Source organism: Mus pahari, chromosome 2, assembly GCF_900095145.1.
Source record: "Mus pahari chromosome 2, PAHARI_EIJ_v1.1, whole genome shotgun sequence".
Taxonomy (NCBI): Eukaryota; Metazoa; Chordata; class Mammalia; order Rodentia; family Muridae; genus Mus; species Mus pahari.
This window is the reverse complement of record NC_034591.1, coordinates 19,554,968-19,567,605: the sequence shown is the minus strand read 5'-3', so window position 1 is coordinate 19,567,605 and position 12,638 is coordinate 19,554,968. Positions and strand designations below refer to the sequence as shown.

Genomic DNA, 12,638 nt, shown 5'->3' with positions numbered 1-12,638 from the left:
AGAGAGAGGACTGGGACAGGGTGGGCATGTGCTTACACACACGGCTGGCCAACTGCTCATAAAAGAATAATGAACAGAAAGGGTAAATTTCAAAATACGCACCTGTAGAATTCCTTCTCTTGTTGCCATGACAAACATGCCTGACAGGAACAGTTGTAAGGGAGGGACTCTCGGTGAAAGTGCAGTACATTGTTGCGGGGAAGGCAGGGCAGCAGGGGAAGGAAGCTGGTCACATTGCTTCTGCATTGGAAGTAGAGTGAGTGCTGACGCACAGCTTTCTCCTTTGTTCAGTCCGGGACACCCAGCCCATGGGATGATGCTAAATCTCTCCAGAAAACAACCAGAGATATGTTCCCATGGTAGTTCTAAATGCAGTCAAATTGACAGTAGAGATTAAACATCACTCTACCCACCACAGAAAGCATGGGAGCAGAAAAACGTGTCAGTGAACAGCTTTCCCTCTGGTTGTTCCCTTCCCGGGTCCCTCCGGGGATGCTGCAGACATGTGCAGATCGTCAGGATGTGAACAATGTACGTATAAAACCCTTTCCCACTTCTCAAGAACTCCAGATGGCATCATCCCATGCCAAGGGATGCCTCTTCTGCTTACCAGCTTCCTCACGTGGAGGGGGATGGAGAGGCCGACTCCTTCCCTTCCAGTCAGGCACTGTGCTGCTGTCACTCACTCCACCACTCGATAAGCAATTGGGTGCATGAGCCCTGCTTTCAAAATCAGCACTGTAATAACCCCGGACACTCGGTGAGGAGAAGCAACTCTGAGAAGTAAAGTAACATATCTCCCTGTGTGAGCCTAGGTGTGTGTTCAACTATGGATCTGCAAGCATGTGCAGGTGCATATGTGTGTGCTCAGAGGGCTGCAGGTGTGCGTAGGTGCACATGTGTGTGCTCAGAGGGCTGCAGGCATGTGCAGGCATGTGCAGGTGCACAGGTATGTGCTCAGAGGGCTGCAGGTGTGAGTAGGTACACAGGTGTGTGCTCAGAGGGCTGCAGGTGTGTGTAGGTGCACATGTGTGTGCTCAGAGGGCTGCAGGTATGTGTAGGTGTGTGCTCAGAGGGCTGCAAGCATGTGCAGGTGCACTTGTGTGTGCTCAGAGGGCTGCAGGTGTGCATAGGTGCACAGGTGTGTGCTCAGAGGGCTGCAGGCATGCTCAGGTGTGTGCTCAGAGGGCTGCAAGCATGCGCAGGTGCACTTGTGTGGGCTCAGAGGGCTGCAGGCATGTGCAGGTGCACAGGTGTGTGCTCAGAGGGCTGCAGGCATGCACAGGTGCACAGGTGTGTACTTAGAGGGCTGCAGGCATGCACAGGTGCACAGGTGTGTGCTCAGAGGGCTGCAGGTGTGTGTAGGTGCACGTGTGTGCTCAGAGGGCTGCAGGCATGCACAGGTGCACAGGTGTGTGCTCAGAGGGCTGCAGGCATGTGCAGGTACACTTGTGTGTGCTCAGAGGGCTGCAGGCATGTGCAGGTGCACAGGTTTGTGCTCAGAGGGCTGCAGGCATGCGCAGGTGCACTTGTGTGTGCTCAAAGGGCTGCAGGTGTGCGCAGGTACACTTGTGTGTGCTCAGAGGGCTACAAGCATGTGCAGGTGCACATGTGTGTGCTTACAGGACACCCTTGGGTTTGCTCTTCAGGTGGTATAATCTTGTTTTAGCTTGTGTGCTGTTTGTTGTTTCTTTGTGGAGACAAGGTCTTGCACCTGGCCTGGGATTTTCCAAGCATGCTAAGTGAGCCACTGGATCCTCCTATCTCTGTCTCACAAAGCTGGGATTACAAGCATGCACTGCTATGCCTGGGTTTGATTGTTTTAGTTTGAAGTGGTTTCTGGAGATCAAATTCTGCTCTTCATTCTTGCAAATCACTTTGCAGACTGAGCCATCTCCTTAGCTCCACATCTGTAGCTTTGATCAGCAAAAATGACCTCCACAGAGGTACATGTTCTGTGTCTTTGAAAATGTGTATGTGGGTTGGACCAGAAAGCCTAAGTGGAGATTAGGTGGAATTCCAGTCCAAGGGAAGTTTGGTTATGTTCCATGGACACTGAATACCAATGCTTTCTGTCACAGTGGGCCAAGAAGGACAGGGTGGAGTTGGAAATAAATCATTGGGAACTGCCCCTATCTGGACACATGGAAACCCCTAAAGATCCTTAGAATGAATATCTGGCACAGGTGTTTGGTTTTTCTGTTGTTTTTTTTTTTCCTGTCCTACCTGGTCCACCCTGCTGTGTTGTACCTCATCAGTCTCCATCCTGTGCCCATGGGGTGGGGAGGGTTATAGATGCCCACAAGGCAGGCAGCAAGGCAGGACTCAAGGTCTGGCACTGACTGTAAGGATGTGAACTATTTCCTGTTTAATACTTACAAAGGAGGCCTGCTCTGACCTCACTATGAGGGGATAGGCTGACACCTGCTGAAGACTTGGTCAGCTACATAGTGGGTTCAAGGCCAGCCTGGGGTATATGAGACCCTATCTGAAAGAAAAACAAAAGTCCAAAATCAAGATGTGGGCAGTGCCACATTCCCTCCATAGTGTGCAGGGCAGTATCCATCCCTTCTCTTCTGGTCTCTGGTATTGACACCCATCTTTGCCTCCTCATAGTTGTGCATGCATAGCCACTGCTCAAAAGATCTCCAGCATCTCCTCCACCCCGTGTGTGTGTGTGTGTGTGTGTGTGTGTGTGTGTGTGTGTGTTCTCACTATAGAGCCCTGGCTGACCTGGAACTCACTATGTAAGCCAGGCTGACCTCAAATTCCCAGAGACCTACCTATTATGTTGCTAGTATACCCAATTATGTTGCCAGTTAACTATTATGGGTTAGATGTATCCCTGGAAACATACATTGGAGACTACTGCCCAGTACTATGAATGTGACTTTATTTAGAGATAGGAGTTTTTCAGGTTAGTTAAGTTTGGGTGAGGTTCTGTTGGGTTGTGGTGGGCCTGATACTGTATGGTAAGTGCCCTCATAAAAGAATAGGTGTTGGGCATGGTAGCACATGCCTTGAATCCCAGCAGTCAGGAGGTAGAGATAGAGGCATGCAGGATTATATAATCAGAAATGTTTACATCCCCCATCTCCTGTGTACATGTTGGGGGGAGGGCTACATGTGTGCACATGGATGCCAGAGGCTATCTTTGGGCACTCTCTAAAGGGACCACAGAGTAGGTTAGGCTGGCTGCCTGCGCCCCAAGTATTTACCTTTTTCTGCCAACACTCCCCAGTGCTGAGAGTGTAAGTGTGTGCCACCCTGCCAAGCCTGACTTGCTTACGAGACTCCAAGCTCAGGTCCTCTTGCTTGCAGGGGAAGCCCCTTCTGGTCCACTCATATTGTCATGTGACTTCTGCAGCAGGACCTTGGTTCTGCCGAGCTCTCTCTGTATCTTCCCATAAGCAACCTCCACCAATAAGGCTCCATGATGTTTGCTGTGGGCATATACACAGTGGGGAAGGAGAAGAGGGGAGAGCAAGGCCATGTGGAAGGTGAACAGTCAGGACTGTATGACGTCCCCAACACTGCTCACACTTCAGCATGGACGGTAAGGGTCTTTCTGAAATCTGAACTTGTAAGAGGCTATGAATAAACTTATTAAACTCTGCCTTTATTTCTACATTTACTATTTCAGGGTTGATTTGTGTGTGTGTGTGTGTGTGTGTGTGTGGTGTTTGCTTGTTTGGTTGGTCAGAGGAAGGGATGGGCTCTTAGAAGCACAGAGCCCTCTTCTCCACCAAGACCACACCTCTAATGAGCTCTGTCACCTCCTTGCAGCCTCCAGCGTCTCCTCTTCTCCATCAACACCCACCCAAGTGACCAAGCAGCACCCATTTCCCCTGGAGTCCTACAAGCAGGAGCCTGAACGCCCAGAAAGTCGAATCTACGCTTCCTCGTCCCCTCCAGACACTGGCCAGCGCTTCTGCCTGGCCTTTCAGAGCCCAGTGCGACCTCCTCTGGCATCCCCGACATACCATGCTCCTTTGAGAACCGTAAGTCTGCATCTCTCCCAGGGTGGGGCTGGATCAGGCTATGGGGAGGAGGACGGTGCTTCCCCACACCAGCTTCAGCTGTGCAGAGCTAGCATTTGTAAATTGGGCTGTCATAAGTCACAGGCTGAGAACAACATGCAGGTCTGGGTGACACTGTAGGAATCAAAGGAGAAGCCATTCTCTCCTCTCTACCTGGAGCATGGCCAGGAGGAAGTCTGTTCCCTCCACTTCTTAAACCTCATGCCTTAGATGCACTGTTTGGATTTACCTTGACTAGGTTGCTAAACTAACACCAACAAAGCAGAATAAACTGGGAGAAAGGAAGAAAGGAAGGGAGGGAGCAGAAGGGAAGGGAAGGGAAGGGAAGGATGAGGGGAAGAAGGAAGGAAGAAAGGGAAGGAGGGAGGGATGGAGGGAGGGAGGGAGAGAGAGAGGGAGAGAGAGAGAGAGAGAGAGAGAGAGAGAGAGAGAGAGAGAGAGAGAGAGAATAATGTTCTAGAGTTTTAGGGTCTGACATCACCTGACTTGAGGTAGGTTCCTGGAAACTTGGTCACTTGGTGGGAAATGGGACAACATGTCTTCGTGGCTGTTAGAGGATTAACTGAGAAGGTCTGGAGTTGTTGATGGAAGAGGTCAGATACCCCCTACACCTAGCTGTCGCTCAAGCATGGAGCCCCTCAGGGTGGTAGCCTGTTTGGTTTGAGTTAGGTGCTATCAGAGTGATCCTGAGCCTGTCGGGACCATACCAGCATAGATGGAGCCCTGCCATTCAGTCACGGTGGTTTCTTTTCCCAGTGCTGTGACAACAAAGCACAGTCTCACTGGAAACTGGTTCCAGGGCCACCACAGCACCAAGATCCTGTGTGTTCCACCCCTTTTATAAAATGGCACGGTTTTGACATGGCGCCTAGACATAGTTTTTGAAACCATTTTGCATAGTGAATCGATAACACGCTTTATGTAATGTTGGTCTGTTACATCTTTAGACAGTCCAAACAAGGCACGCATATCCAGTACAGAGACAGTCTTGTTTCATATATTCCCTGCAGTCTATTAAACCAACAGGTTCTGTATCTGTGGAAAAGAAAGATAAGGCTCCTAAACACCAAGGACTTAAAGCAGCACATTGAATTTCCACACAGTTCTGGAGCTAAAAAGCCAAAGTGAGTGTGTGCGTGGGTGAGTGGGTAGGTGGGGCCAAAATGAGTGTGTGTGGGGGTGAGTGGGTGGGTGGGGCCAAAGTGAGTGCGTGGGGGGCAAAGTGAGTGTGGGGGGGCATGCCTTCTCCAGGCTCCCACACAGCTCTTCGTTCCCAGCATCTAGCATCCTAATTTTTTAGATCCTAATTCCACCTCCTAAGCCATCTTTCCTCTGTGTCTGCTTATGAACCCATGTCTCTTTCCTTAAGACACTGATCATCTTAGGTCAGAATCCACCTCAATGGCTTCATTTTAACCTGGTGACATCCACAAAGACCTTATTTCCAAGTAAGAGTGCCACTGGAGGACACTAGACTTAAGCGCCAGCATGTCTTCTTTTGGGACATCATTCAGCCCATAACAGCTGATATCTTAGGGGCAAAAAGGTATCTGCCAAGCAGAGAACATACCTTGGTTGCTCCTCTGTTCATTCAGGAATGGTTGGCAGTGGTCATTTGCCTGGCAAGGGTCACACTGCCCAACACTGCTCTGTCCTCCAGAGCTCACATACTCACTCGCAGAGTCAGAGTAGGAAGCTGGCGGCTGGGATAGTGACTGGTGTCAGCTGAGCTGAGCCTGGAGGAGTGCTGTGAGCTTAAGTAAGCAGAGAGACAGAAGAGAACCATGACTGGCGGGAACCGGGAACCGGGTGTCACACAGACCCTGACTATGGGCAGGGATAGACCCCAAGGCTGTCATGCTGAGTGAGAGAAGCCAAACATCAAAGGACAGATACTTCATGGTTTCCTTTGCATAAGATCCCCAGACTTTTCATAGAAGCAGAAAATGCAGTTCTGGCTTCCCAGGCGATAAGGGGAGAGAGTGACATTTTTTTGAATTACATTTTATTTATTCGGAAGGTGGGATGTAGTATGTGTGTCACTATGCTTATACAGAGGTCAGATGACAATCTTCCAGTCTCTTTTCTTCTACCATGTGGATTTCACAGATCCAATCAGGTCCCCTGACTTAGCAGCAGTAGTCATTTCCCTCTGAACCAATCTCAGGAGCCCTGGGTGACATCTTTAATAGACGTTTCCCTTTGGGAAGATAAGGTGGTCTTGGAGATGGAGGCTGTGTGGGCTCCACAACAGTGTGGATACATTTATGTCACAGAACTGCGTGTTCAAATGATTCTCTGCTGAGACCTGGATCATGTGTGCTTCCTAACAGCAAAACCGTGAGCTTGCCCACGGAAGCTGCAGGAAACCAGGGTAACCATGATGTGCTTCAGGAATTGGAACAGAGCGCTAAGGAGATGGAGTAGCGGGTTAGGTACCTGCCCCACAAGCATGAGGACTTGGATCTGGGTCCCCAGCACCTACACAAAAGCTGGCGCAGTGGTGGGAATCTGTAACCTCAGTTCTGGGGGGAGGAAGGGCGGGAGGATATGAGTAGGTTCTTGGAGATCTCTGCTGCGCAAACCTAGCTGAATTAATCAACTTGGCATAAGCCTCAAGGTCAGTGAAGTGGCCCTGTTCCAGAAATAATGTGGAGAATGGGAGAAGAATACATCTGATGTCCAACTGTGGCCTTCACATGCATGTTCACATACATGCATACACAACACACACACACACAAACACACACACATCATAACACACATATACCCACACACAAAACTCAGGAAAGGATGTCCCTGCTGGGTGCTTGTCATAACCGTCTGTAAGTGCCATCCTAGGAGGTTGCCCCACCTGGCACTGCCTGCAGCCTCTGCAGCCACAGTTGAGTGGGGAGGGGTCGCTTATTTGATGATTTTGTTGGATGATTTAATATATGTGCTGTTCCTTAAGAGCTTGGATGATTTTGTTAACTTTGCTACTGGCATAATCTTCATGGAGAGATATGAGCTGCTTGAAGATTTCTGGAGCCCTAAAAATATTTCAACATAATTTATCTCTGCTCTTTAGAATAGAGAGTCCTTCCATAAAAGGGGACCCTGAAGATAATTTTTTTTTCCAAAGTCAGCTCCCATGAATTTTGTTCTAAAGTTGGAAAGGGATGGGGTGAATAATTCGTCTTTAGTGACAACACTTACTGAAATACTTTATTTATTCAATAAATAAATACAGGCTGGAGATGTGGCTCAGTTGGTAAAGTGCTTGTCCAGAGAGCATGAAGTTCTGTGATCGGTGAGTCTCCAGCACCACCTAAGCAGGCCTGGTCCAGGATTCTTATGATCCTAGTACTTGAAAAGTGGAGACAAGAGGATCAGAGGTCCAAGGTCATCCCCAAGTACCCAGTAACCCTAAAGGAGGTCTAAGCAATGTGAGACGTGAGACCCTGCTTTAAAAGAACAAGTGACAAATTCAGTGCTTGGTGAGAGGTGACAGAGCCATGAGCAATGCTCAGGTGTGTATGGGATGTGCAGCTTCAATAAATAGACCCTAATTAAACAAACGAAGGCAGTTTGTCTGCAAACGGGGGTGGGAGCACAATAAAACACGCTAGAACCTGTTTAGTTGTTGTTGTGGGAGAGCAGTCTGTTCTGTCTTGGTGCCTGGCCGACTCGACCCTTTCTCCGTAGGAAGGAACAGTGGCTGAGCTTTGCATTTGGGGGGTGTGTTGGCGGCTGCTGAGATCAGATAGGTTGTGCAGGAGCAGAGGCCCACACTAGGTAGAGGCCTGGCAGCAGGCGAAGGCAGAGGGAATACAGTGGGATTCAGAGAGCTTTGGCGGGAAGAAGCAGGAGGCATTTGGCATCTGGTAAATAAGTAATTTGAGGAGGAAAAGAAGAGTCAAGGACGACTCTAAAGCTCTGCCTTGACCAGATAGAGTGAATTCGTTGTACTGGGAGACCAAAGGGCTGTGGAGGTCTGTGTCTGTAAGTGGGAGTCAGCTGCTCTGGGACAGTAAGGTACTGTGGCTCCTATGTCCACAGGGAAGGAAGAGTGTAAATAGAATTGGACGTGTGAACCCAGACCTGGAAGCATCTTAGTATAAGTATAAAACATTGAGGCAGAGATAGTGTATGAAATGATGTAGAAAACATGTGGCTGGTGAAGAGAGAATCAAGGAGAGTGGGCAGCTACAGGATAGACAGGGAAGGGATTCTGAACTGCCTGAGTTCAGGCAGAAAGGCAGGAACCACACAGAAGCCAAAGGATGATGTCACCCCAATGCACCATAAGCATGGCAAGCCTGTCTCCCCTGCATGGCCAAGGGCCAAAGACACACACTGGAGAGGCAAAAGATAGTATGGACTCTTTCAAGAGGTTTGATGTGGGGGCTGCAGAGATGCTCATGTGCTTGTTTGTAGTCAGCTCGATTTCTCCACTCTTATATGGATCAGGACTCACTGCCTAGGGAATGGTGCTGCCCCATGGGGATGATGCTTCCTATAACAATTAACTTAATTAAGACGGTAATATACAGGAATGTGCACAGACCAACCCAATGTAGACAGTCTCTTAGCGAGACTTGTTAATGAGACTCTCTTCCCAGGGGACTCTAGGTTATGTCAAGCTGACCCTTAAAGTGTGCCCATGTGTACTAGCATAGACACGCACACACACACACACACACACACACACACACACACTGCTCCTGCTAAGCATGCATTCTACCACTGAGCTACAGCCCTGGTGTTGGGATTTCATGTTTGACCGAGATCTTGAGTCATAGTCCCCTGGAGGACTTGGGGAATGAGTATCATTACAGAAGTAATCCCAGAAAGAGTGAAGTAAGGGAAGAGCCTGAGCCATGATACGGTCACAGCAGAAATTGAGCTCGCCCCCCCACCTCCATGAACTTCAATCTCCATAGCTGTGAGGCAAAATAAACTTCTCTACCTCAGAAGCAGCTTGGGCCGTGTTCTGTTGTAGTGATCCAAAGCTGATTAATGCAGTCTGACGTGTGGATATTTGGTCTCTTGGAGGCCTTGCCTCTTGACCTGCAGAGCTTTCCCAGTGTTCTCTTGTAGCTTCTTCTCTGTGTGCTTGCATCCCTGGTGTCCCCTCCCCTTCTTATGAGGATCCAGTCCTTTGGGACTACGCTATGACATCATTCTACCCTCCTTCCGAGGCTGGTTATAGAGCTGACAGTCTTGTGCATTTTAAGTGTGCATCTAGCTACATTCCAAGTCTCTCCTTTAGCTGTAATTACCACTTTAAAGGTTCTGTCTTCACAGGACACAGGAGTGGATGTGAGAGAAAGGTAATTCACTCACATAATTAATTACTGTCTTAAGCCACTGAGATACCGGGAAATCGTTACATGATAATAGATAGCTAACATTTGTTTCCTTGTGGGAAAATGTCCTGAGCAAAAGGTAATCTTTTCAAAAACTGTGTCAACCGACTTCATTGGCAAGATCTCTTGTTCGTGTAACCTGGATACTGGGGGGTTGGTGGGAGGGGAGTCTCTGCTCAGTCAGCTTTTCAAGGTTATTTGAGATGAATAGCCTGTGTGTGTGTGTGTGTGTGTGTGTGTGTGTGTGTGTGTGTGTGTCCGTGTCTCTGTGTCTGTGTGTGTGTTTGTGTCTGTCTGTGTATATACATACATGTGTGTCAATGCAAGTGTGTGTGCATACATGTGGGAGCTAGAGGCTGGCCCAAGGTATCTTTCTCAATCACTTCCCCCCCCCCCCCAAACCTTGTATTTTGAACAGGGCCTCTCACCAAATCTGCAGCTCACTGATTCTACCAGAGTGGATGGCCACGCCCTGGCAGTTTCCCTGGCTCTAGCGCCCTAGTATTGGGATTACAAGTGCCTGTATTTTATGTGGGTGCTGGGGTTTGAACTCTAGTCCTCATGCTAATATAGCAAGCACGTTATAGACTATGTCGTCTCCTCAACACAGACTTTGATTTTGTGTTAGTCTGCTTAAGATATAACTCTTTACTCTGGTTTGTTCATTACATATTACGTACCTGTGGCAAGCCATCATCCTGTCCCTATAAACACATGCAAATATGTACCAATGAAAAATGTTTTTCAGACAAGGTCTCTTATCCTAGGTTGGCCTCATACTGTATAGCCGAGGGTGACCCTGAACTTGGGATCATCCTGTCACTGCCCCAGTGCTGGGACCGTGGATATATACCACTCTGCCTGCTTTGTGTGGTGCTCAAAGAGCAATCCATGCGTGCTACACAAACACCACCCGACAAGCTACACCCCCAACCTGACATCATTTTTTTAACTTCAAAGGAAAAGCACTCTAGAAATCTATAAATACTTCTAATTGCATTAATGAATTTTTGCGTATACTACTTTGGTTTTTCATTCATGTCTACCACTTCAAGTACCAAGTGACAGCCTAATAAGGATTTGCCTTGGAATGTGTCTGTACAGAGATGGCAAACTAATGTTTCTATCACTCCTTGCTCACTACAGATTAGACATTTTAAAAATAGTATGTGAGTATGGGGGCAGGGCAGGGAAGAACTGGCATTGTGTCAAGGGGCAGGAGCTGCTAAGAGGGTTTGTTGGTACGAGGGCCACAAGGCCAGAGCTTCTGTGTCTCCGCAAGAAGACAGCCAGAGAACAGCTGTTGTAACTACCAGAGTTTTAGGCTGCTTTTCCATTGGTCCCTGCACGGTGGGAGTCCTCAGTCCTGGAACAGAAAAGAAGGCAGAGCCTAAGACGGGTGTTCTACCCATTTCTCTGAGCAATGATAACAGATCTTCAAGAATCCTGTGAGCACTTGTCTCCAAAGTAGCTGGATGCCAAGGATATACTATATCTCTGTGTGTCTCTTGTCTCTCTGTCTCTGTCTCTCTGTCTCTGTCTCTCTCTCCCTCATCCCTTCCCTCCCTTTCTCCATCTCCCCTCCTTTCTCTTTCCTTCTCCCTCTCCCCCTCCCCCATCTTGGAATGGTGGGATTGCAAGCATGCCCTTACTCCTGGCTTGCTTGATGCCAGGGATCAGAGTCAGCACCATGTGCGTGATGGACAAGCACTCTCCCTCCCTCCTGCCTGGTTTTTCCTATGTCCCCAGAAGCCCACAGGGAAACCGTTTGCTCAGCTGTCCCTCTTTTTTGTGGGGCACTGTCCCAGGCACTGGGTACTCAAAGATAATCCCTTTGATAATCCCTGTCCCGAAAATCTCCCCAACAGGGAGGAGGGACCTCCCAGAAGGCCTCCCTCCAGAGATAAGTCAGTCAAGGACTGTTCCTCCCTTCCTCTTTAGGACAGAACTCACACTGAGGGAGGGGCTCTGAGCATCCACAGCCAGGAGGTCACACTCAGCACTGTTTAACCACAGGGATGCCAAAACAGAGTAGAGTGAAGACAGAAATGTCCAGGATGGCTTGACTCTTCTACGGGGCCACACACCAGCACGCCTCTGGTTAAATCCACCTCAACCGCATCCTCTAACCATGATTGGAACTACTGCAGGACCCCCTCAGATTTTCCACCGTAACTGAGTGGCCCTGCCTGTGGCTGAGAGGGCACATTAGGACATGGGTATGCTACAGAGATGGGCCGCTCCCTGAAGCTTACTGTGGCAATCTTCCAACTGTCTCACTGCTGGGGGACGAAAAAAGAATGGCTGTCTGCCCTGTCTTGGGCTGGTATTGCCTGCTTCTCCCTCGGACCTTAACTGTGAGTTTCTTGTATAAGAACCTGCCATAGTCATGGGAAACGTTACATTCATACTTATTGCTCTGTTGTTCATCATAGCAACGGAATGGAACCAACCTAGGTATCCACCAGCAGATGAAAGGATAAGAGAAATGTGGTGGAATTTTATCCAGCCATGAAGAAAAGCAAAATCACAATATTTGCAGGAAGATGGATTTAATGGGAAATTATATGCTAGTGAATAAGCCAGACTCAGAAAAACAAATGACTCTACTGTGCAGACCCTGGAGTTTAATAGTGTTTGTGTGTGTGTGTGTGTGTGTGTGTGTGTGTGTGTGTGTGTGTATTTGTCTGTGTCTGTGTGTGCATGTGAGTGTGCGTATTTGTGAGTGTGTATGTATATTTGTCAGTGTGTCTGTGTGTTTGTGAATGTGTCTATGTGCATCTGTGTGTCTGTGTTTGTGAATGTGTATTGGTGTGTGTGTGTATGTGTTTGTGTATGTTTGTGAGTGTTTGTGTGTGTGTGTGTGTGTGTGTGTGTGTGTGTGTGTGACATGAAACAACCAGGAGAGGGGAAGAGGGATGTTGAAGAGGGAGAAAAATGGGGACCAGCAAGAGGCAGAGCCTGGGGAGTCGGGGAGAAACCCAACCAAAAATATGTATGAAAATACCAAAACGAAGCACATCACTTTGTACACTAACTTTTTTTAATTACAGGAGAGTAAGAAGAAAGGGGTAGAGGGAAGATGGGAGAGAATGGAAGAGAAGGAGAAGGGAAAGGAGAGAGAGAGGGAGGGAGGGAGGAAGGGAGGGAGGCAGGGAGGCAGGGGGCAGGGAGGGAGGCAGGGAGGGAGGCAGGGAGGCAGGCAGGGATGCAGGCAGGGAGGCAGGGAGGCAGGCAGGGAGGCAGG

General features: G+C 48.7%; 1 protein-coding gene across 6 annotated transcripts in view; it reads left to right on the top strand.

The window, feature by feature from the left end:
* Positions 1-12,638, top strand: part of Prkag2 (protein kinase AMP-activated non-catalytic subunit gamma 2) — a 233,965-nt gene that overhangs the window by 149,460 nt on the left and 71,867 nt on the right. For all 6 annotated transcript variants that reach the window (XM_021189582.2, XM_021189566.1, XM_029535341.1 and 3 more), the window contains one exon: positions 3,787-4,001. In XM_021189582.2, coding sequence (XP_021045241.1) covers positions 3,787-4,001 — 215 coding nt within the window. The remainder of the gene's footprint in view (positions 1-3,786; positions 4,002-12,638) is intronic.